The 25,953-nt window shown below is 25.8% G+C and overlaps 5 protein-coding genes across 13 annotated transcripts; 2 read left to right on the top strand and 3 right to left on the bottom strand.

The window, feature by feature from the left end:
* Positions 1–145: 145 nt before the first annotated feature.
* Positions 146–1,907, bottom strand: Elp6 (Elongator complex protein 6). 2 transcript variants are annotated; one of them, XM_069132754.1, is made up of 3 exons: positions 1,566–1,906; positions 584–1,487; positions 146–485 (listed from the first exon to the last, which is right to left on the bottom strand). In XM_069132754.1, the coding sequence occupies exon 2, from the start codon at positions 1,432–1,434 to the stop codon at positions 655–657; it is 780 nt and encodes a 259-aa protein (XP_068988855.1). In that variant the 5' UTR covers positions 1,435–1,487; positions 1,566–1,906; the 3' UTR covers positions 146–485; positions 584–654. The 2 variants fall into 2 exon arrangements, with proteins under 2 accessions (XP_068988855.1, XP_068988856.1); XM_069132755.1 differs by having other exon boundaries at positions 584–1,907.
* A 659-nt stretch (positions 1,908–2,566) lies between these two features.
* Positions 2,567–7,940, top strand: Dic1 (Dicarboxylate carrier 1). Its single transcript, XM_069132913.1, has 8 exons — positions 2,567–2,725; positions 3,911–4,023; positions 4,237–4,392; positions 4,535–4,701; positions 4,769–4,976; positions 5,344–5,424; positions 5,492–5,548; positions 6,528–7,940. Exons 2-8 carry the CDS (start codon positions 3,928–3,930, stop codon positions 6,639–6,641), a joined length of 879 nt encoding a protein of 292 aa, XP_068989014.1. The 5' UTR covers positions 2,567–2,725; positions 3,911–3,927; the 3' UTR covers positions 6,642–7,940.
* A 959-nt stretch (positions 7,941–8,899) lies between these two features.
* On the bottom strand, positions 8,900–14,694 carry LOC138190245 (pH-sensitive chloride channel 2). Of its 8 annotated transcripts, none has more exons than XM_069132905.1 (9): positions 14,459–14,694; positions 12,414–12,603; positions 12,055–12,284; positions 10,518–10,600; positions 10,275–10,430; positions 10,047–10,202; positions 9,798–9,963; positions 9,518–9,704; positions 8,900–9,426 (listed from the first exon to the last, which is right to left on the bottom strand). In XM_069132905.1, exons 1-9 carry the CDS (start codon positions 14,533–14,535, stop codon positions 9,163–9,165), a joined length of 1,509 nt encoding a protein of 502 aa, XP_068989006.1. In that variant the 5' UTR covers positions 14,536–14,694; the 3' UTR covers positions 8,900–9,162. The 8 variants fall into 8 exon arrangements, with proteins under 8 accessions (XP_068989006.1, XP_068989013.1, XP_068989008.1 ...); XM_069132912.1 differs by lacking the exon at positions 14,459–14,694 and adding an exon at positions 13,321–13,530; XM_069132907.1 differs by lacking the exon at positions 14,459–14,694 and adding an exon at positions 13,348–13,530.
* A 142-nt stretch (positions 14,695–14,836) lies between these two features.
* LOC138190244 (transducin beta-like protein 3) lies at positions 14,837–20,712 on the bottom strand. Its single transcript, XM_069132903.1, has 15 exons — positions 20,532–20,712; positions 20,119–20,170; positions 19,839–20,046; positions 19,569–19,743; positions 18,878–19,048; positions 18,619–18,791; positions 18,227–18,426; positions 17,936–18,139; positions 17,609–17,798; positions 17,413–17,531; positions 16,871–17,029; positions 16,597–16,762; positions 16,307–16,531; positions 15,320–15,447; positions 14,837–15,229 (listed from the first exon to the last, which is right to left on the bottom strand). The coding sequence occupies exons 1-15, from the start codon at positions 20,555–20,557 to the stop codon at positions 15,035–15,037; spliced, it is 2,391 nt and encodes a 796-aa protein (XP_068989004.1). The 5' UTR covers positions 20,558–20,712; the 3' UTR covers positions 14,837–15,034.
* Positions 20,713–21,323: 611 nt separating this feature from the next.
* eIF3d1 (eukaryotic translation initiation factor 3 subunit d1) lies at positions 21,324–25,011 on the top strand. The gene is made up of 3 exons (XM_069109698.1): positions 21,324–21,581; positions 21,657–21,702; positions 23,427–25,011. Exons 1-3 carry the CDS (start codon positions 21,408–21,410, stop codon positions 24,893–24,895), a joined length of 1,689 nt encoding a protein of 562 aa, XP_068965799.1. The 5' UTR covers positions 21,324–21,407; the 3' UTR covers positions 24,896–25,011.
* The last annotated feature ends 942 nt before the right edge of the window (positions 25,012–25,953 follow it).

Raw genomic sequence — 25,953 nt, 5'->3', positions numbered from 1 at the left:
TTTATATTTAAATCTATCACAATCGGGAGATAGAGCTTAATTTATAGAAAATTAAAAAAAAGAGGTATTAAATTATTCTTTTATGCTATTTTTTTTTCAATTGTTCCTTATTGATGTATTTATCCTATAAATTAAATGAAATAAATTCTGCTACAAATTAATATATATTTTATACTGTACTGCATACATACAAGTATTATATATAATGTAAGTACAGATAACATGTTCCATGTTATAAGATACAATATGATACACAAATTGCAAATTGCAAATAATTATGATAGAGGACTTATCCGTTATTAAAAATTACATCTGTTTCCATTCCAATTTTTTAAATATGATATTTTTATTGTTGCTATTGCCATTTTACTAATTATTTTGATAAATTAAAACAAACCACAAAGATCAATTTTGTAACTATAAATTACGAAATTATAATTTAAAAAGTTATAATAAAATTCAGAATTATGTACTATTTATTGAATCTACAAAAATATGAATGATTAAGAATTTAGTGATAGCAGATATGTACTATCATCTCTTCTAGTAATATAGAAGTAAAACAAATATATAGCAAACTTACAAAATGGTTTATTACTATTTTTCTGTATATATGCATATCATATAGAACTATAAGTTTCCAGAAAACTTGCTTTATGCTAATAAAGCTGATGCACCAGGTGTGTAAATTTGTACTTGACGATCTGATAACTTATATATATATCTTGCTACTTCAGACCAATTATATTTTGTTCTAATATCATCCATTTTCCAATTAATTGTTATATTTCCAGATACATCACTAGAATATCCTGTTTCCAGAGGCTCGATTTTAACAAATAAATCCGCCATGTGTTTAAACCCATATGCAAATATATTAGAAACAGAATTTTTTGGCTCATCTTTATAGGTGTGTGTTATAATACAAAGTTGAGATTTGTTGTAATATTCAACAAGTGATCTTAAATATCTTACATAATATGTAGATTCTCTCAAATTACATCCAAAATTATAGATATGACTAAAATCATCAATTATAATAGTAACAGGTTCATTGTTTTGTACTATTTTGTCATACTCATTTTTAATAGTTAAAAATATATCATGAATAACATTATTTGCTGTTTGTTCACATGTATATTCCATATTAGATACAATAAACTTCATTGGTTCTATAACTGTAACTTTACCTTTTTCTTTCAATAACATAAGATTATAACCAAATTTCACACCCATATTATGATAATGATTCATTGTATTATGAAATAATATAAAACATATTCGATAATTCTTTTTTAATGCATTAAATATAACACAACTCAATAAAAAGCTTGCATTACTATCATGTTGTTCTTCTATGCAAATTAATTTTCCATCCATATTTACTTTATCAATGCCAAGTATGTTCGATATTGAATCCATTATATTAGCCATAATTCATATCAAATATAACAGAATATTCTATTTCCAAATGATTTACAAATTAACTACAAAACAAATTGATGTTATTATATCTTCAGACCAAATTAGTTTCAATCATATTTCATTTCAGATTTCAGACATACATTACAATTATTGGTTAAGCCTGTAACATTTAAACACCGTCGAATACGATAAATATTGCATTCCAATTTACTCAGTAATTAGTAATTTCTTATATATAGCGTAATAAAATCAGAATATAAATTTCACATCTTATTAGATTGAAATACTCTATAATAATATGAAACACATGTTTCTGACTAGCCTTCAGCACGAAGTAGGAATTTAAGGTTAGATTGAGCTGAATTAAGTTTGAGATCTAACCACAGCCGACTCTAGGATCGGCTGTCTCTCTAGTTGAAAATGGGGCAAAACAGATACGGCATTGCCGTGTTGTTCAGCACGACTGGTACTGGAGTCGACTGGGGTCTAACTGATTAGGTATCGATTTGTTACGACCAACGGCGCGAGTTTTTAAAGAAGTTTTGATACATTATATTGAATTAATATACAAAAAATAAATTTTAATATTTAACATACTGTAATTTTAGTGATTTAATATTAGAATTAATGTACATATAAATTACAAATTAACTAATAGCAGCTAATAATATTCCAATAACACATTTGCAAGAATTGTACAAACATATTTGCATACTATTATTTCAATATTTGATGAACTTTGTACAAATAATGTATTTCTGCAAATTATGTAATGGATCTTTACATTAATAATTGTATATAAAAATTCACAAAAATCGTTGGGAAGTAATATAAATAAAGAAACCTCCATAAAAATTTTAATCGTATAAAAATATCCTGACGTTAATCAAATAATATGAAAATGCAAAAAGATGATTAAAAACTAACAAATAATAACGACATTATATATGTATAATATATAGAATACTGCCGCTTATAATGTACATTTTTTTGAAAAATAATTGCAACATGTATATAAATACTCAATTTTTTTTATACGAGTCTTATATAATTATTAATAATTATTAATTTTGCTAAGAGAAATATAACCATTCTTAAAAGTAAGCATATCGATGAAAAGGAGTTCCAGTTTCGAAAGGAGGTGGTATAACACGTGGCTATCAGCTGATGCGTGCGCGTTCACCAACTTTCCAGCTCTGTTAACTGATTTTGGACATTACGTCAGTCAGAGTTTAGATATTGCCGGGTATACTTACTAATCAAGAGTAATTTGAAAGTTCTATTAATGATACAATTTATAGTAAGTAGCTTCCCTACATTATACTCTATTATTCATTTTTTTTTCTTCATTTTTTTTGTGTTTATCGTATCTATATTTTTTTGTTACTTTGATTTGTTAGTGATTATGAAAGATCACCATAATTATTTTTTAATTTTTATCATTAGAAATTAATAAAAAATAATCTTCATGTGGTAAACCTTTACGATATAATTAATAAGTTCTTTTTTATACTTAATTTACTAAAGATATCATATGTTTATATTAAATTGAATGTACAAGCGTGCACAGAAGTAATACGGATGTTCTACTTACATACCGCTAATAAAATTAATTATCAATGAATCCTGATTAAACATACTTGACACACATGTATATGCGGTATAACTATAGCTTATATCATGTTTCGTAACAGCGCTTGAATGAAATCATTTAAATTTTAAATTTATGAGAGAAGTCGAAATATATGTTTAAGAATTTTATATATATAAATATATGTTCAAATTTTTATGAAGATAATTATGTTAAAACATTATCATGATTATTTTATATGTTAAAGTCTGTTAATAATAAGTTATTTAATTATAACAATTTTTAGGCGCTTTGTATATATAATCAGTTATAAATATGTGAATTTTGTAAAAATGTTCCAACTTTTATTTAAAAAATTGCGTAAATCTTTTTATATAAACCTCTTAAATAATTTATCAATTAATAATTGTATTCTCAATTTAACTTATTGTTTAAAAAATATTATAATTAAAATGATCATTTCTTTCTTCTAGAAGTATATATGCATACACACATAACTAAAAATCACGCGAGCGCGCGCACAAACATGACGTACATGTACATTATAATTGCTTTAATATCTACAATAATTAGTTTATTACATATCACATTAATATTATATTACATATCACATTAATATTATATATATATGTCAATAATTAATTTTAGTACTTTAAAAATTATTAATAGTTTAATCATTCACTTTCTTAATTTATGTATGATATATATATACGAATTTTAATTTATGTATGCATATATGTATAACTCATATATATACAGTTTATACATATATGTAATCCTAAACCAATATGTAAAAATATAAAAATAAGTAAATGTGTTAATTACATTTTATTTTAAGTAGTTTCATTTATTAATTATTTATCAAATGTCTCATTTTTACCTGTTTTATGAAAGCATAAAACACAGAAAACATGACAGATAAAACAAAAAAAGTGTCGCGGTGGTATTTTGGTGGGCTTTCCTCTGCAGGTGCTGCTTGTGTTACCCATCCTTTAGATTTGTTAAAGGTATTTTTATTATTAAATTCATAAATGAATATAACATAAGTTTCAACTCCTCTTTTTTTAAGATTATAATTATGTAATTAACAATTAAATATACTAATTATATTTTGAATTTCAAATATCGTTTTAAGCAAACTGTGAGCTTTATAATTTTAAAAAAATGTTGTGATGTACTGAAATGCAATAGCATTTCATTTACACACCACACATTTATAGGTTCACTTACAAACACAACAAGAAGGCAAGCTATCTATAGCACGATTAACTACATCTATAATACAAAATCAGGGAATTTTAGCTTTGTACAATGGATTAAGTGCTTCTCTGCTTCGTCAACTTACATATTCTACAATGAGATTTGGAGCATATGAAGTAAATTTATTCTCATTATATGTATTATTTACTTATAATATCTATTTTCTTATAATTTGATTGTATATTTAACTTTTCTATGTTACTATTTGAGTTATTACACTATACTTCTCATTTGGATATATTATATTTATATATTTAGGTAGGTAAACAAACATTTGAAACATCTGGACAATCATTATTATTTTACCAAAAATTGTTATTGGCTGGATTCTCTGGCGCAGCTGGTGGTGTTCTTGGAACACCAGGAGATGTAATTAATGTACGCATGCAAAATGATATAAAACTTCCATCACAACTAAGACGAAAGTAAGGGTCTAAGTTATTATCTTAATTTACTTTTGCTTTTGTTATGTAATAATAAATTTTATTATAGTTATAAGCATGCTCTAGATGGAATAATACGTGTAATTCAGCAAGAAGGAGTAAGTCATTTATTTAGTGGATGCTCTACAGCAACATTAAGAGCTGCATTAATGACAATTGGACAACTGAGCTTTTATGATCAAGTTAAAATTATGTTGCTACAAAGTGGTTATTTTAAAGATAATCCTATAACTCATGTTGTGTCAAGTGTATGTGCAGTAAGTATATTTAAATAATATATTCAAATTTGAAAAAGAATAATAACCATAAACATGGTGTAATTCAAACAACAATTTTTTTTTATTACATGAACTTTAAAAAAGAAGATATTATGTAACAAACATTATTTATATTATCATTTCATACTATTTCATATAAATATATGTATGTATTACAATTCATGTAAATGTAATAATACATTTCATATAAATTATATTTATACAGGCTTGCAGTTCTTTTATACAATGATACTAATACAATAACACAAGATTTATATAGATAGTAGTAGATAGTAGCAAATAGTAGTAAGCAATACATACCATATTATTTTACGCATTCTCAGTTAATGTTTTATTCCTATACAAGGGTGCTGTAGCTACAACTCTTACACAACCTTTGGATGTTTTAAAAACACGAGCAATGAATGCTAACCCAGGAGAATTTAAGGTAATTGTAAAAGTAAGATTAAGTGAATAACGTAGTAATAGAGATTTATTTATGTAATGTTTTATAGAATTTGATGGATCTATTTTTGTATACTGCTAAGCTTGGACCATTTGCATTTTTTAAAGTAAGTTTCTTTTTATGTATTGAATTAGTTTTTCTTAGATACTTCTATATCATAATATCCTAATAATGGGAAGGTTATAGTATGAGTAAACACATTTGAGATAAATTAAAGATAATCTTTTAAAATTAGTAATTAGAGAAATCTTTTTATGGATTTTTTAGAATAATTAATTTGAACAGAAAGTTTATATTTAGACATTTAAATTCATCATAATAATTAAGAATTAAAGTGATTTTGTATACCCTTAGAACTTTGCGCAGTTCCTGTAATTTATAGCTTTCTTTTTTTCTACTTAACCCTTTGATCACTGAATGCTTGGAGTTAAATAATCTATATAAATAGTACACTTAATTCAATAGGCATATATATTTTTTAATCACAATGTGTTCAGTTAGATTATTACTTTCCATTGTAAATGAAACATCTTTTTTTACTTTACATGTAGTTTACAGTAATGACATTGATTGAATATATTTATAGAAGAAATTAGTTATAAATGTTTCAGATAGTTTAATAATAGTTGTTTTACTATTATTAAATGCATAGTCATGACTCAATTATATAAAATGTAGAAAACGTTTTGTATCTGTTTGAATTTAATTTTTATCTCTGCATGTATTTGCAACGCAATAAGAATATATATTTAGAAGTGCCAAATTATTTATTCGTAACAGAATATTCGATTTTATTGAAATATAAAGGAAAATAATTCATATGTACATCTAATCTTCTAAAGAAACTACATATGTATCTACTTAAGAAGGAAGATTATGTATCTTAAGTTTTACATTTTCAATCTATTTTGTATCATAAGATATTTATGTTGTAATTATAATTTTCTTAATTATATAGTTCAATTTATTTATATATGTCTTATCTAAATGTGTTTATTCAAATAATAATCTTCCTGTTAATGTATTCGTATAAAATAAAATTTCAAGCATATGAGTTTAAAAATATATTGATTATTTTATTTTAGGGCTACATACCTGCATTTATCAGATTAGCTCCACAGACTATTCTTACATTTGTCTTGTTAGAACAATTAAGATCTAATTTTGGATTCTATCCTTCGGATGTTCCAGTATCATAGAATTCAATTAACTGTCTTGAATGCTGAAACATAATATTCTTCTGAAATGTTCCATAGGAGAAGAAATTAGGATATGAAAATAAGGAATAAAGAATGATATAAGTGTTTGTCCTATTCGAAATTGTCCTATTATTTTTGTATGTATGTACAAAATCTTACATACATGATTTTTATTAATACTATTATACTATAATATATATATTATTTATACAATATATATATATATATATATTGGTAGTCTTATACATTATATAAATAATATATAATATATATAATGTATAAGGCTACCAAACTGATTGATATCAGATTTTTTGTTTTTGCAATTACTAAAAATATGCAAATGTTTTACTTAGATAGAGACATAAATACATATATTACATACATTACATTATTTATTACTTTAATTTTAATGAAGTATATATATTTAGGTGCATATTAAAGCTCAGTAGATTTAGTGTCAAAAATTAATTTGTATATCTATATATATATTGGTAAATATCTTGTACTATTGTATGTACACCATTCTATTTCTATAATAATTTATTAATTATAACAATCAAGTTTTTTAAAAAAATATATGTGCTAAAATTTTGTAATAAAGATAAACAAATTCAAATAGGACAAATTTTATTTTTATATGTTGAATTTATTGTTACGTTTATGCCTAAGTTTTATGAAATATCTTTCGTAAGTATTTCATATTATTACAATCTTACATTTCAATAGTATATAAACTGTATTTGTACAAATATTAGGTGATACTAATATTTGTTATTCCAATAATGATATCTAAAAAAAAATAAGTATGATATTTCCTGATCAAATGATACCATAGGCATTCAGAAATTAGATAATCAGACAAAACAAATATATATTTATTAAAAATGATTTGAACTTTCTTGCACTTATTTTCACAAAACTTAGCCAATTTTTGTTTTCAAAAATAAATAAACTTGTTTTACATATGTGTACTACATACTATGTGTCTAACACATATTCAAAACAATTAATATTATCAGGATATTGTAATATTCATATCATCAGGAATATTGTAATTGTATTACTAATTTAAACAACTATATAACTATTAAAATGGTTATTATCTTATTTCAAATTGGATACATAACAATCTTCTGACATATAAAAACATTCTATAAAAATATGATTATAATTATGTATTGGGGTATACACAAACTTTTATATATATGTATATATGTATTTTATTATATAATATTTAAATTTACAGTAATATATTTTGTTTACAAAAATATTGTTTCATAATTGTTAATGCACAAACTTTGAAAAACAAATATTTTTCTAATTTATATAATATATATATGAGAATGTATGTATGTACATATATCAGCTTATTTTGTAAATTATTTTAAATTATTTAGTAATAAAAATAATATTAACAAATTTATATAAAATAAAATGTTATTATATACATGTACAAATCCATCATTTGAAAATTACATAAGTTCACGATTAGTATTAGATATAAAATTGCAAAACAGGTACAAAGTTTTACTAACGATATAAAATACTGAATTATAACTCTGATGTTTTGAGAAACTTTTACACGATGATAAAACATCGAAAACTGAAGCTGGCGGTTGAAGATTTAGAGGCAGGCCACCGACGATTAATAGTTCATGAGATATTTAATATTGAAGTTACCATCTCTTTTTTACGTTTTGAAGTAAGATTGCGTCTGTTAGAGTATGATTACAGTGGATGAGCATTCTAGATTCTGACTTCTGACTTTCTGGCCACGTTTTGAGCTCTGAGTTCTGACGAACTAATTCATTCGGACGAATGAAACATCTGAAGGCCAAGTGTATACGCATAAGAATCTATTTACATAATACATATGTATATGCATATTTCATTATATGTCAGTGATCTCACTCGTATACAACCGTGCTCTGATGTATAAGCACGTATGTATTTGTAGAACTACGTTGCATTATACTCACTGTATCCTATAATCTGAAACCTACACTCATGACCACGTACCCTCATAACTCACAACACATAAACCTGCCTACGGAGGGTATGACTATGGCACATAACGTTAGCAATCTAGTCTACTGATATTTTTGTTTGTCACTATATCTATATACTTACTGTCAGTTTGAAAATCACTGTCATTTGAAAAACCAATCACTAATGAACTAATAACAATCCCGGCAGTTGATGCAACTCAAAAGAATAAAAAATGAACGAATGAAGATTTAAATTACGAATTAATAGTCTTCTGTCATAATATTTTATATTTATTTATAATCTATTTTCTCCATTAAAAACAATTTATATAAAATAAATAAACAACTACCACATAGTAACCATAACATATGTACGCGTACTATAGAAAACAACTTTTCTATTTAAAAGTTTATACAGCTAAATTACATAAATGCAACTCGTTAGTTTCCGTAATTATTCAAGAATTTCTTAGTAATTTTCAATGTAATAAAAAAATATTACTTCTTACATATTTAATCTATTTATAACATTTTTATATCCAAATAAAAGACCAATAAAGAATGTTAAATATAATGAAAGCCACAGGAAATACAATTCTGCTACGTCTGTCAATCCATTGAGCAATTTCTTGTGGAGTCATTGTTGTAAAATTATGTAACTGTGCAAGAGTTGCTCTTCGTTGAAAAGGTTTTGGTGATGATGTACTATTAACAGTCATAATGCTCCCAATAGAGCATTCTTGATCTTTATCTTCTTCAATTTTAACAGAAGGAATATTGAGAGTACTTGGAAAACTCTGCAATATAAAAGTACAGTTGCTATGAAGAATGAATACAGAACTTACGTATACTTTGATATGTTTTCTTATAATATATTTGTATATTTACATGCACAGTAAGGTAATTTTGACTTGAATAATCTTGTTCACTGGTGTTTGCATTATCAAGTGATGACCAAGACCGTGATCGTTCTAATCCTGTAGTGTTCTTTTGAAATTGTTTTCGAGCCAGTTTTGGTGTTAGCGTTGATTTTAATATGTATTTACTATTTACTTTTTTCAAGGGAACATTTTTCCTAAACATATTTTCAAAATTATTAATAACCAGTAAATGATGTATGAAGTATGAGATTTCATATTTGTAATATCTGTATACAACATATACATACTTCCGTCGATAAATTGTATTAACAAAAGCAAATTCAACCATTGCTGCAAATAAAAATATTGTACAACCCAAAAACCATATTTCACTGGCTTTTATATAAGAAACTTTTGGCAGAGAGTTCTCTACTTTGGATGCAAGAGTCATAAATGTCAAAATAGTATTTGTTCCTAGATACAGGAATTTTAATTAATTATTTATCTTATAATATCAACACCCATAAAGTAAGTTATACACCTTTTAAATATATCACCTAACACTATTCGTGGAGGACTTGCATCCATATGTAACCAAAAAGATACCCAAGAAATGACTACTATTAGTATAGATGGAATGTAATAGTCCATCATAAAAAATCCCATCTCGCGTGCTAATTTAAATGTTATACTAATTGAACTGAAATTACCAGCTATAAATACAAATGATTATCAATTAAAATAGTTTTAAGATATTATTTACTACATATAACAAAAATACATGCCAAAATGACCATAATGTTGCTGCGATGTAGTATAAAATACTTCTGATGTGTTAACCCATTTGTCAAAAAGCTTATATTCAGTTAAGTGTAATTCGTCTGCAAGTATGATTGGATCTTGGTCCCAATATAACACCATATCATGCACATTGTGTGTCCCTGTAGGTAAAAATTCCATTCATTCCAAGGAGCACAGTTGAATAAAATAGCTGACATTGTAGTAGTACAATAACTATGACATCCTACAGCTTTCAAAGACAAGAGGACATTCTTGTACATCAAACGGAAATTTCTCCAAACGAAGCCCACAGTTAAGAGTAGCTTGCAACCTATAACAGTTTATACATCACGTTTATTATGCAGATAAAATTATATAAGGATGAGTTATGCATTTCATATTATGTTATTATTTTTATTGTGAATACAATTAAAGAAAATTATAAAAGTAACATTATTTATTTTGTAACATTCAAAATTTGTTAAATCTTAATATAATTTTTACTTTTAAAACAAGTAATTTATTTATTGCAAGCTTTTAACTTTCAACAATAGAGCATCTTTTAAATAATCTCTGATATACAGGGTGGTTGGTAACTGGTGGTACAAGCGGAAAGGGGGTGAATCTACGTGAAAAAAGAAGTCGAAAATATAGAATAAAAATTTTTCGTTTGAGGCTTTGTTTTCGAGAAAATCGACTTTGAATTTTCGCTCGGTACGCGTGCACTTTATCACGTCTCGTTATAACGGATCTCACTGTAGATCGTTGTCTCGATGAAAAAATTAAAAAAAAAATAAAAAAAAATTTTTATTCTATATTTTCGACTTCTTTTTTCGCGTAGAATCACCCCCTTTCCGCTTGTACCACCAGTTACCAACCACCCTGTATATTAGACAGTAAGATTAAAGGATCATTAAATTTTCACTCAAAAATTGTTGATTTTTTAATTGATATAACTCTATAAACAATAATCATACAGTAATTAACATGAGTTCATGTTGAAAGGCAAAGTATCTATATAAGGTAAGTATTCTCATTTCAAAAATTTTGCACAATCAAATGGTTCTATGGAATTTATTATTTTACAACACATCATAAAGCCGATTTTGATCAGCTTTCCATTCACACAGATTGTATTATTTTATATTAAAATGGACAAAAAAATATATAATTAATTTTATACTATTGCCATACTATATACTTATACTATTTATACTAGTGCCATAAAATATGTGTTGCATGTTGTACATATTTTTACATATTAATCTTATTTTGAATAATTGAACTCTAACTTTTAAATAATTAAGTAATAAATTATATTTTTGTCATGATATAGTTCATTAAAATACCTATTTAATTGTTTAGTTTAGTTTAGTTTACTCTTCCTGCAATGTAAATTGGAACAATTAATTTATAATCAATTAAATATTGCAACAAATAATTGCAACAACATAAACATTACTTTGATTGAACTTTTATTCAATGAAACCTCATGAACTAAAAAGATTTTTAAGTTGTACAAATATTATATTAAAATTAAAATAAAAGAGCATATTAAAAAGTGCAGATTAAAGGATAAACTTAGAATAAATGATATTTTCTTAATTATTTTTTATTACTTTACATTATGTTTTTATTGCTTCACATTTATGCTAATTTTACTTTATATTTGAATTATTATAAATTATTATTAATGAATAAAACATAAAGATGTTGAATGAATATTATATTTGATAATGTAATATTATTATTTTTAAAATATTAAGTAAATTTATATTTACAAACCTAGTATTCAGTATGACCATGCCTGATGGATCTATTGAAACAAGTATATCTTTCACACTATTTCCCATTATAGCAGAACTGGGCTCATTAGAAACATATACAGTAGGTGTCCAAATTAAATCATGTGCAAATTGTCCACCATATAGTTGATTTAAATATGGAGCAATGTTTGAAAATTTTAACCTGTTATCCAGATATCTAAATTGCAACATCATATGTACATCAAATTGCTGTAAAAATATTTATATATATATATATATTTATAAAGGATATAAAACAATATTATTATTTTATAGATGTATGCAGAACAAATATTAGAAATTATGTAAGTTATAAAATATAATTATAACACAAGCTACCAGTGTTTTTGCCATATTAGATCTAATTGTATAAATATAAGCCCTGGCATATACGTTAATTGGATCTGTAGAATTAATTTCTCCTGGTGGTCTAGTCATTTTATCATAACGACAATTATTTGTCAATTCTTGTAAAAGTTCAGTTTGTGTCATAGAGCTGCTACTACTTAATATTGGACAGCTCTCTAATCTGTAAGAAATTTATGTAATTTCATATACACATAAAAAGCTATGCTTCCAGAAGCTTAGTAATATTATTTAAACTTCTAATAGTAAAAAATATTAATAATGTTATAAAAAAATTCTGTAAAAAATTTATAAAAATATATATAATAATATTATAGTTGATATTTTAATTAAAGTATCAATAGTATATATTTGTTAATGATATTTAGTTATACTTCAGTACGTAAAAAGATAAAACTGCTTTCAAAGAAAGTCCTTGAATTAAAATTCCAGACGTTACTAAGTAGTAAGAATAGTTCATTGTTGCTTTGTACTAATGCTGGTGACATAATGCAATGCATGTGACTCTACATTATAAAAAGAATTTCTTTGTTATTGCAAGTTGAAATATTTCTGAAAAGCATAGTAATGATAGTTTACTATGGATATGTGATTATTTTATGAAATAAATATGAATAAACACAACTAAAATAAACAAGTACTTTATAAACAGATATGAAAAGTATATTATATTTCATAATTTATAAGATAAGAATAAGTATAGATAAGTACCTTAAAAAATTATAAAATTTTTAACCCATTTATCATATTTTGTTTATAATATCATTAAGTATCATATTTTATCATCTACATTATTTATTCTGATATCTAGTATGACAAGTAAAAAATTTTTATTAACTAATACAATCGAATATTAATGCTCTAATCAAGACTTTAATACCAATCTCAACAATAAAATCTTATCTACCACATGAGCATATTAATTTATGACATCAAACATTTAACTGTTTATGTAAGTTATCAATATTTTTCTTCATAAAATTGCGTATCATGATTCAGAATCTTTTTTTTTTCTTCTGATGAACGTAATTTAGCGGTATATGCATATACATGTAGTATAAAGAAGTTTAATTGGTTGATGAAATGTAATATTGAATATAATACATATACTTTGTTTTCACAAAATGAGAAAGAGAGAGAGGGAAATGTGTAGTCTTATTTTATAATTAAGATTTATTATTGATCCAACATAAAAATTATAAAAGTTAGAAAATTATAAATAAAAATGTAATAATTATTGCAATTACAATTAAAGCTATAATAGATATAGATAAATTATGGAAAAGTAAAGAGATACTTTTCTTAATTTATCTTTATTTGTAAATTACCTCACTTATGCTGTTTAATCATACAATAATTCAGATACAGATAAAATAATATAAAACTGTTGAAAATATAATTTCAATAATTTAAAGATTAATGTAATCAACTTTGAATACTAATGTTTACACAAGTGTTTCAAAATTTAGTTATGTATTTGCATATAAAATATACATGGAAATAGATAGAACTTATAAATATTTTTAGATATTTTAGATAGTTATGCATGAAAATAGTATTTATAAATATTTTTTATAAAATATGTTTTTTTTAAAGACTTTTTAGTGTCCAAATTAATTAAAAAAAAGTAGCTTTTTACCACTACTTGCCCAATGCCACAAAAATTTTTATATACAAAAATTATATTAAATATGTATTCAGTAATATACATAACTAAATTATAGTTCTGGATATTTTATATTATATACTTTATTAGGATGAAGATGATGTCTTTTCATGATACTGATCTATGCTAGTAACTATATAAAAATTTGTATTTATTTAAAATTGTAGAAAATAAGATTAATATGTAGATTTATTTAAATAAATAGCTTTATTAAGCTTTTAGTAAGTTAATAAGCTTTACTTAAACAAACTCTTTCACATAGATATAAAACTGAGTGATATTTCTAACTACAAACTAGAGTCACTAAATTTAATAAAAATTAAAGGAATGGATCTAATTAAGTATAACTTACATAGCAGATGTATTTAAATGTAAAAGTTGTAGTAGATAAATAAAAGACACGAAAGAACAAATTCTTCTTAAGGCCATCTTACGTTTCCTGATGACTTATCTGTTTCACTAATAAACTTGGACTGATTCTTTCTTGAATATACATGCATGGTCTTGAGTAAATTAGCTAGAAACCAAATATTACCCAACCATTCCTCCCACTTACAGTATTCTTTTATAAAGTGAACACTCAGGTGCTTGTATATAATACTAAGTTGGTATTGTACACAAGGTATACAGGGTATGTTGAAAGTACTATACCATAATAAAAGAAGTCATGAAATTTTGTACTTTCTTGAAATATAAGTTTATATTATAGTTATAATAGAAAAAAACTCTTCGAAATTTACAAATATTTTGGCATGTGCTGTTTACATATTAAATAACTAACGTTGATTTATACTGCTATCTACAAAAATTCTCCATCTACATCCATTCGCTATAAGAAGCATTCACATACACACACATGTGTGGTATATAGAAAAGAAAGTTATGAAAAAGAAATTTACGAAATTTATACAAGTTGTTAGTTATATATTTAGTTTATATTTATGGACGTAATACGTGGTTTCATACGATTGAGAGTATAAGTAAGTATATGCAGATTTTGTAACAATTTTGTAATTCTTATATAATGGCGTTCAGTATATGGTATCACAGATTCCAATGTAGAAGTTAATTTTGTTTGGAATTCCAAATTTTCCATTTCCATCATTAACGCGTTCATGACTACCTATTAATCATGAACATTATAGAAACATGTAAAATTATAATCAAATTTTTTATTTGAAGGAATAACATATTCAATTATGTGAGAACTTACCTGAGCAACTTGACAATTTTTACTATTGACATTCCATGTAACAGCGCACTTCAATAACTCTTCTTTATAAATTGGTTTTAAGTCACGAATTGTTTCTTCAAAGTGGCAATTATTTTCCTTTAAAATGGCTGATAGATGAAAAATAAAAAACATAAGAAGAATGAAAAAGTAGTCGCATTCCAGTTCAATTATTAATTTATGTAAAATGATTCACTTTATCTTCACATGTAACACTAACTCTTGCCGGACAAAATCCGATTATTACCCGGCATTGTAATATTGGGGAGACCAATGCCACAGAAATTACGACCGGAAAGAGTTAACCGTTAGTCACATAACTACTCTTTTTCTTAAAAATTTACTTTACATAATATTAAACATTTCAATAACAGTTCTACTTAACAGCGTTTATTTTAATTAAAGAACTCAGTGGGAAAAAAACATCTTTTCCAAAATAAAATAAAAAAAAGGAACGGATGCATAAGATCTTTATTTATCGAAAGAACTTTGGTTGAAATTTCTACCGTTTTTATGATTTCTACCGTTTGGTTTATGATGAATTTTTACCGTGATCATGTATGCTAATGTGTTTTAATATTTAGGAGCATATAGACTTAGTTTGACTTTAGCTACAATTTTTTAAAATTAAAGATTGTATTGCTTCATTATTCTGAGTTCTCTAATTAAAAGTAAAATATCTTATCAATGGTTAAGTTTAAAGACAATAAGAATATATGCATATAATAAGAAATAAGAAGTATATTATATTTTAGAAAATGTTAACCTTTTCAAGATCCTTTTTAAAACTTTCTTGTTCATAAAAAGAGGTGTGCTATTTAATACTTTCTTAATATCACGCAAATCTATTTTCCATATAATGTATAATTTAAGATATTTATAGTTAAGTGGATCATCCTGTATATAATTATATAAGAAGTTATATTAAATGATGCATGCTTATATTGATAATACGTAATTAACACTTACTTTCTACAATTTTGAGAACTTGGAAAGGACGCTCTAACTTTAAAGCTATGTTTAACGCAGATGTTAATTTATTTGCTTTTAGTAAATTTGCTAGTTTTTGTTCTTCCAATGCAAGTTGTTCTAATTTCATTGCAGCTTTTATTTTATTTTCTTCAGTTACATCTTTCCAAATAACTAGCAATGAATCACTTCCACCACTGATAATAGTTTTCTCATTTTTACTAACTACAATTAAAGTATGATATAATAAATATAATATATTGATTGAAAGACGTTAAAATAATATTCACCTGCGAGTGTCCATACGCGACTCTCATGCTGTTCTAAAGTACATGTACATTCGGATGTCTTAATATTCCAAAGCTTCAAAAGACCATCTCCACTTGCAGTAATTATTTGCATTCCTCGTGATAAAAATTCTGCTTTTAATACTGATGATTCATGGCCTTCAAGAGTCTATCATACAGAAAAAATTATCGATAATGATAAATATATATTTTAATTAAAATAATTGTGTTATATTAATTTAATAGCAATTAGTAACAAATAAATAATTATAATTACTTTTAAACACTGAAGTTCTGTCAGCGACCAAAGTTTTATTGTAGAATCTGCCGATGTCGTCAAAAGTACCTGATCTATAGGTGAAAATCGAACACACCAAACTCCTCTACGGTGACCACGAAATACACCAAGTAATTGTAAATCGTCTGCAGACCATAACTATAACATTTAGAATATGTTCCAAAGTATTTTTAACGAAAACAATTTCTTAAGTAGTGCATTCATATTGAAATGAAGTTGTATATAGTAATGCAGAAGCTAATGATATATATAGGATTTAGAAGACTAGTAATTAATAGTAAAAAAATTTAATACTAACATTATAGAGCAATATTATGTACCACAACGAATAATACAGTACATATAAAATGTCTGTGAAGATATATAAAATAAACATTATATCCATATAAATATCCGTCCAATTTTCGAATATTATGTCATATGTTAACAAAAATAAAATATTTTATCAAAAGATATTCCACTCTTCCCATTTAAAAGAAACATCCTATATTTTGATGTACAATTAATTTTATGTATTATACCTTAGCTGTTTTATCTTGTGATCCAGTAGCAATTAATTTATCATTTGGTGAAATATTCACGCTATTAATATCTTTCTGATGAGCCAATGTTGTATGAGCAACATTTAGAGAGCATGTGTCTGCAATCATTGAATGCATAAAATAACACTACGTGATAGAAATAATAATTTATGATATAAAAAGGCATTTTGTTTACCTTTGAAATTAATATTATTTGATAAGTTCCATAATTTAAGACATGAATCTTGACTGACAGAAGCAAAAAATTTTGCAGACATTTGAGAAATTGCTACAGAACCAACGGGAGCAGTATGTCTAGTAGCAGATGCAATGCAAGATACTTTAGTTGTTTGTTTATCCATAAGCCATACTCGAATACTATTGTCCTATAAATTATGAAACATTATTTTTTTAATAATATATTTCATATATATTTCATAAATATTTTTTCTTACATTAAAGCAATTTTCGCAACTATAGATTTCAATTCATTAATAATTTATGAAATGTATACAATATATACCTTTGCTGAAGAAATAAGTAAATAGGCATTAGCAAGTGTAGTAGCAAGAGATAACACAATATCTGTATGACCACATAGCAATTCGCAATTCATGTTTGAAATATTGTACAGTTTTATATCACAACTATTTGTAGCAATAGCTATATGACTCTCATTATCTCCAAGATATACAACATCTAAAATTTCATCACTGTAACCTACTAACTATAACAATAAAAATTGTATTCATTATAGAACCTCCCTATTATATAAAATATCGATTTTATTATTATTTTTAAAAAACGAATTTACCTGTTTCAGGCAATCAAATGTTTCTAATGAATGGATAATTATATTATGATCAACCGTAACTACAGCAAAGTTATTACTACTATCATTATAAAGTAAATGTATAATTGATAGAGATCCTGTTTCCTTCGCAGCTGATACAATAGAATTTTTTTGCACATATACTTCTTTACCAGTCTTCATCTCCCAAATTTTTACAACTCCTAAAGAAATTTGGATTACAAAATAAATATTTAATTATTATTTATAAATTTGTATCATTCTAAAAAATATGTAATTATATAAAAAAAAAAACAAAATTTTGGAATAGCTAAATAAGATGTAAATATTCTTGACAAAAAAATTGACAAATATTAATTTAATCCATATAAATATTGAAAAATGTATGATTGCACCTTTTTCTCCTGCAGCAGCAACATGTATAGCATTTTCATCTTTGTTATAAAAGGGTAGTAACATATTTTTAGGTATTATAAATGTATCTTCTATTTCCTCATAAACTGGTAAAACTCGTATTGATGATCCAGAAGAAAGATTCCATAAAATGAGTACTCTATCTCTTCCTGAACTACATAAAATCAATGAGCATTATACATATCATAAATTTTATATTTAGTAATATACAAGATAAGAAATGTAGTTTCAATATATTACCTAACTAAATAATTCTTGTCCTTGAGAAAAGATAAAGAAGTAACTTTACTGAAATGTCCAGAAAGTGTAATTTCTTCTTTACCAGTTTTAATATTCCACCCATGGATTTTGATATCATCGCCAGCAGCAAAGATAAGCTCTTTTTCAATATTTGGATGAAAAACTAAAATACTAAAATTATATTATATTTCACAAATTTTATAAAAATTCATATGCTGCACATTATATATCTTAAAATGATGTAATTGAAAATAGATAGCAAAAGAAATGAGTGATCATAAAAACCAATTTCCATACAATTTGTTAATTTAAAATTTTACATCTGATTTTCAATTTTTGAAATATATTACAGAGTATTGCAAAATTTATATGAATTAAAATAATTATAGCATGTTTTACAGCAGTATGTATTCAGTGATTCTGTTCCATATGTAAAATAATAATGTTTGTTATAATAACTCAAAATTTGTAACATTTATAAAATTATTGAAAAATATACACACTTTACTAAAAACAAAAGATAATACAAATTATAAATCTTTAATATATCATTTAAATAAATGCAATTTTTAGAAAATGTTTGCATAGTCATGTTTCTCATTCAAATATATGATTTCATATTTTATTATGAAATATGTCTAAAATTTTTATAAATAATATGAAAATATAATATTTTGTTTAAAATGAGTACCTTATTACTCCCTGAACTCCTTTTAGATTATGAGTACAAGTATGATGTTGTAAATTCCATAATCTGACTGTACCATCACTACCTCCAGAAGCCATCAAATTTCTTTCAATAGAATGAGCAATACGAACTACAGGACCCTTATGAATAGATTTCCATAGTTTAATTAATTTATTATCTATAATAATAGTATGCATATTATTGTATTTAATTAATTATTCATAATAAAATTAAGTAATGTTATATATTTATATATTACACAATGTTATGTACCTTTCCAGTTCCATAATTTAAAAAGACCACTTTTGTGATGTGTGATGATGTTTAAGTCATTATTACTTGCAATAAATGTGTTGATTGTATCTTCCTCTTCATTGCTATTGCTTCCTCCCAAATAAGATATTACTGTACCACTCTTTACTGATAATATAGAAACAGTACCATATTTTTGGCAGAACATATACTGTCCATCTGTACTCCACTATAATGCAAAGTGACAATTAAATGATAAAATAAAGAAAAATAAATAATATGTATTTTTTAGTCAACATACTTGAACATTTCCTCCTGTATAAAATGCACCATGTTTGGATTCAACTTCGAACCTGGAATTGAATATAATTAGCTAAATACATGTACACAAATCATATTTTCATACCAGAACCTTTTTCCAAACGAGGTTCTTTAATGCATAAATACATAGTATCTGTGATCTGAAATAATACTAGTAATATATGCTAATTATATCGAATATAATTTAATATAATGAATAACTAAATGTTTATTAAAATATTTCATAGGAAACAAATAGATATAGCATATCATATCAATAACATATCAAAACCTTCTTATTTAAAAGCATACAAATTTATTTAAATTTATATTTAAAAATATTTTCTTAGTGTTATATTATTCATAAAATAAATTTAATAACGTTATTTTAAGAAATTATTAGAAATTACTCACGCTTCTTTTAGAATAACGTTGCTCATTTTTTATAAATTACTATGAATATTTAATTATGTTTTTTAAATATGTACTAAATTTTATTTACATATCTTGTCTTTAAATTGCATTAATCGGTAATACACAATGTCGTAACACACGTGCACTATTCCACTAAATATAAATATATATTAGAATACTAAAAACATGGCAAAAATCTTCGTGAAAGCTATAGACCTAAGTAAGTATTTATATGTGTATTATTTAGTGCTGTATTTAGTACTATGGTGAAAACCACATGAAAACCGGCCTTGAGCCAAACTGAGAATACACATTTATAAAATTTTTGATATCGTAATAAACATTGTATATAACTCCATTATATTTTGAAAAGTGTGAATGGAATTAATTAAAACAATCTTTCCTCTCTAGTTTTATCTAAACTTGTAGTCTCTTTGGTAGTATCGACCATGGTTCTAAGCAAGTTTAAAAAATCGTGCAATTGGTAAATCTTAAAACATTATAACTAATCTCTTTATGACGAAATTAAAAAATGAAATTTCTAGATTTATAAGGCGAATTTTTTAACTGTTTAGGAATTACATTAAAGTTTTAACTCTCATAAATCTTTCCTACATAATATTGTTTCAAATTTGTACGTAGTTAGTTAATTACGTACAATTTGTGCAAAGTGTAGTATTTGGACACGATTGCGCTATCTATCGGTGAATCAGTAGTACTAATAAATAGTTAACTTTTCACCGATACATGGCGCCACCATGTTTCCTTTTTGAGTATGAATGAATTTTTATCGTAAAAAGCATAATGGCGTCGCCGGTCTTTCCGGCAAATAGGTTGTGCCATCGTGTCTCACGTCTTTCGTACTAAAAGTACAGAATGACGGACGACGTGGTTGTTTTAGAAGATGCTGTTCACAGAGAAGAAGAGATAGCCCACTTTCAAGCTCCTGCAATTCAACATAATCCCGATGGATGGGGTCCTTGTGAGTTACCTGATCAATTTAAAGATATACCTTATCAACCATTCTCAAAGGGCGACAGATTGGGCAAGGTTCGTTGTAAATATGGTTTCTTTTTCCTTTGTTTATGGAGATACTTCACATTTTTATATTATTTTTTGACATAGATATCTGACTGGACTACACCAGCTTTCCAAGATAAAAAGTTTCCCAGTAAGTGTTATCTATTTCATTTATTTAACCTATACACTTCTATTTAACATTAAGTCATTTATTAGAAATAATTATGAATCTAGCTGATTATATTTTTATTACCGACTGAACTTTACTTTGGGGGATCAAAAAAATTCTTGACCCTTTTTTATATATTCAATAGTGTTCGATAAGTAGAATCATAAAATACAAGTAATCTATCAATTCAAAAGTTCTGTGTATATACAACAAAGTATTTTTCAGTTGTTTTATACATTATGCACTTCGACGCCATATTGGTTTCCATAATTTGTCCAATTTAGGTTAGGCTTAGAGTTAAGATTAGGGTTAGGTTTTGGTCATTATATTAATGTAACATGTAAAATATGCTAAAATTATTTGATCTTGCATACGTATAACTTTTGAACTGGTGGGTTCCTAAACGTTAACTTGTATTTTTGAATAACATTCATCAAAGACTATCAGATGATATAAAAGAAAAGTCAATAATTAGTCTCCTTAGGAGTGTATATTTATAAGTCCTAGATTTATTAATTTGTTATCAAGGTTTAATCTAACCGTAATCTATCATAATTATAATCTAACCATAAAAAATAAGCAGAGATCTTCACTTTATACTTACTGGTAGTATATTAATAATTAAACAATGTAGACATTATTAATTTTGTTAAGGAACTTAAATTTAATATGTTTTACAGTTCTAACTCTTGTTATTTTAACAAAATATAATAAACCATAAGTTATAGCCATATATAACATGAGAAATTTTTAAACAACAAGAAGAGTGTCATCAATACTTTGTGACGGGGACCCCACGGAAGTATACCCGTCACATAGATATGTGCAACGTGGCTACGAACGTGTTAAAATAAATTCAATTTAATTTTTTTCTTGAATTACTATTAGCTGATCAATACTAAGAAATCAATATTATTTATTAAATTCTAAAAGAATGCTTTCTTATAAGATTACTATCAATATAATACTTAATAAAGTACAAATTTATATTACTAACAATTTTTTTATTTCAGATATGATTTTATATACTTCATTTTATTATTTTCAATTTTATTTCTCATATAATTAAAATCATTCTGTGTCATATAAACCTAATTTGTATTTATATATTATTTAATTGAAATAGTAAATTCAATATTATAAAAGACATTATAAGATTAAAAGGTAGTAATTCTTTTCCTTTTATATGAAAACTATAAGATGGATCACATTAGACCAAATTAACCCTGTGCAGATTACCGCGGGATATATACGTTCTGTGTAAACCATCAATTTGACCAAGGAACTCATATATGCGTTTGGCGAAAACGGCTGATAGAGTCGGAAGACTCCTCATATATGTATCCCATGTAGACGTGTTGCTATGGTCGAGAAACTCATATGTCTTATATATGCATATATTTAAAAGACTCATATGTGTGTCATTTTATTTATCCTGTGGAGAATCTGTGCATGTGTCTAGAATTTGACATCTTGGAGTGGTATAAACGAAAATCGCGTCTAAGCAGAAATGTGCGCTGGCAATTTTAAATGACTATCGCGGCAGCAGCTCGGCCTTACGGTACGGCTGACTTCGAACCGTTCCGTCCGCAAAGGGTTAAATAATAATTAAATTAATAATTTTATATTTAGGTTTCCCTTCAATAAATTAATATTTTATATACAGTCTTTCATTTCCTAACAAAGAAAATCTTCATTATTTACAGACAAATATACGTCACAGTTTGGTTCAGGCAGCCAATATGCATACTATCATGATGAAGATGAAACAACTTTCCACTTGGTTGATACAACCCGTGTACAAAAACCGCCTTATCAACGTGGTGGCAGATTTCGTCATAATCAAAGGAACTTACGTGGGCGTGGAAGCCAGCGTGGTTCGTTGAGCCAAATGCAGCAACTTGGTAAATTAAAGCTTCGCGAGAGAGATCGTAAAGGACAAGCGAAACGTTGGGGTAGACAGCAAGGTTTACGTAATCATAAAAATCAACCACCAATTAAAATTCGCGACGCATCCGTTACTGTAAGACCTGATTGGGTAACTATTGAAGAAATGGATTTTCCACGTTTAGCAAAGCTATCTTTACCTAGTATTAAAGATGGAGAAGATATTTTATGTTGCGGCTCTCTTGAATATTATGATAAAACTTATGACAGAGTGAATGTCAAAAGTGAAAAGCCATTGCAAAGAATTGATAGAATTTTCCATACAGTCACCACTACTGATGATCCAATAATTCGTAAGCTATCAAAAACAGAAGGAAATGTTTATGCTACAGATGCAATTTTAGCAACAATAATGTGCTGTACTCGTAGCAACTACTCTTGGGATATTGTAATCGAAAAAATTGGAGACAAGCTATTCTTTGATAAACGAGATAATACTGAGTTCGATTTATTAACTGTAAATGAAACTAGTGTCGAACCTCCTCAGGATGATGGAAATTCTTTAAACTCCCCTAGAAATTTAGCTTTGGAAGCTACATTTATTAATCATAATTTTTCTCAACAAGTACTAAAATCTACTGAACCTAGATTTAAATTTGAAGAAGGAAACCCATTTATTTCAGAAGAAGAAGAAGGTGATGTTGCTAGTGTTGCATATCGGTATAGAAAATGGGATTTAAATAATGGAATTGTTCTTGTTGCAAGATGTGAACATGATGCTGTAATGCAAGGTCCTAATAATGAAATTCAATTTTTAACAATTAAGGCTCTAAATGAATGGGACTCAAAATTAGCCAATGGTGTTGAATGGAGGCAAAAATTAGATACACAGCGTGGTGCAGTATTAGCAAATGAATTACGCAACAATGCTTGCAAATTAGCTAAGTGGACTGTCCAAGCATTATTAGCAGGTTCAGACCAATTAAAATTCGGTTATGTCTCTAGAGCAATGGTTAGAGATTCTAGTAAACATGTTATTCTTGGTACACAACAATATAAGCCAAATGAATTTGCAACACAAATCAATCTTAATATGGATAATGCATGGGGTATTTTACGATGTATTATTGATATTTGCATGAAACAGAAAGATGGAAAATATCTAATTATGAAAGATCCAAATAAACCAATGATAAGATTATATGATATTCCGGATAACACGTTTGAAAGCGAAGGAGAAGAAGATGAGGATGACGATGAACCTGTTAATGATGCATTTCAGAGTTAACAGTTTTAAATTTTCTTAAACTTCTCTGAATTAATATGTTAAAAGTCACTGATTTGTACTATGAATACATATTGTAAGAAGGGAGGAAAGTGGCATAATAAACTGCTTTCAATTCAGCTTTTTATTATCTAATTCTAAAAACCTCTACAAACTAATTTCACATTAATATAAAATATTTATGTATTTAATTATATATAACATTATGTAGTTAAATTTCATTTTATCCAATTCAAAGTTACATTTTTTATATATGTATTAATATATATATCAATTACTTAAGTGTTTTCCTCATTTCATTTTCCTATTTTCCTTCAATATGATAAACATTATATTGCAACAAAACAACATTGATTTAATTAAATTTTATATAGATTTTGGTGATAAAGTACTTTTGCTAAAGTGCTTTTTTCTCACATATTGCCTCTAATTACAAAATATTTGTTAATTTCTACTGTGATATGTAAGCACGGTTGTATACATAAACCTGGAAACTCTAGTAGTGGGTGTAATGCTCTCAATGTCAGGAGTTGTACTTTATAAATCGACCACTATAGAACGCTACAATCGATAAGTTAGGATTTCATATCTAACGCCACCCTTTGATGAAAGTATTGAAAGTAAAGAATATAAACTAAACTACTGAGCTTACTCTATAAATTTTTTTTACTCTATAAATTACTTTTCATAATTTTTCACCATGTATTTAAATTAAGTACATATACAATATTTCATTCAGTATAGAAAAATGTTTAAATTATTAAATATATATTATTATTTCCAGTAAAAAAGTTTAATAAAATTGTAACTTATAATTATAAATCAAATATGTATACATATATATAATACTTTTATATTTAATGCTACTATATTTAACGCTTTCATATTTAAATGATAGTTTGTTTTCAGTATTTCTTAATTCATTAGATAATTGTGTAATTATGTATCAACACTATCTACAATATATGTAAATAATATCATGTCCAAAATATTATTGACGATTAAAATATATTAATATTATAAAATTCTTATTGAAGGTGTAAAATTATAGTGTAATTTCA

Source organism: Bombus flavifrons, chromosome 3 (assembly GCF_040668555.2).
Source record: "Bombus flavifrons isolate JBK064 chromosome 3, iyBomFlav1_principal, whole genome shotgun sequence".
NCBI lineage: Eukaryota > Metazoa > Arthropoda > Insecta > Hymenoptera > Apidae > Bombus > Bombus flavifrons.
Note: the sequence above shows the minus strand (reverse complement) of the source record. Positions and strands in the feature narration are given on the sequence as shown.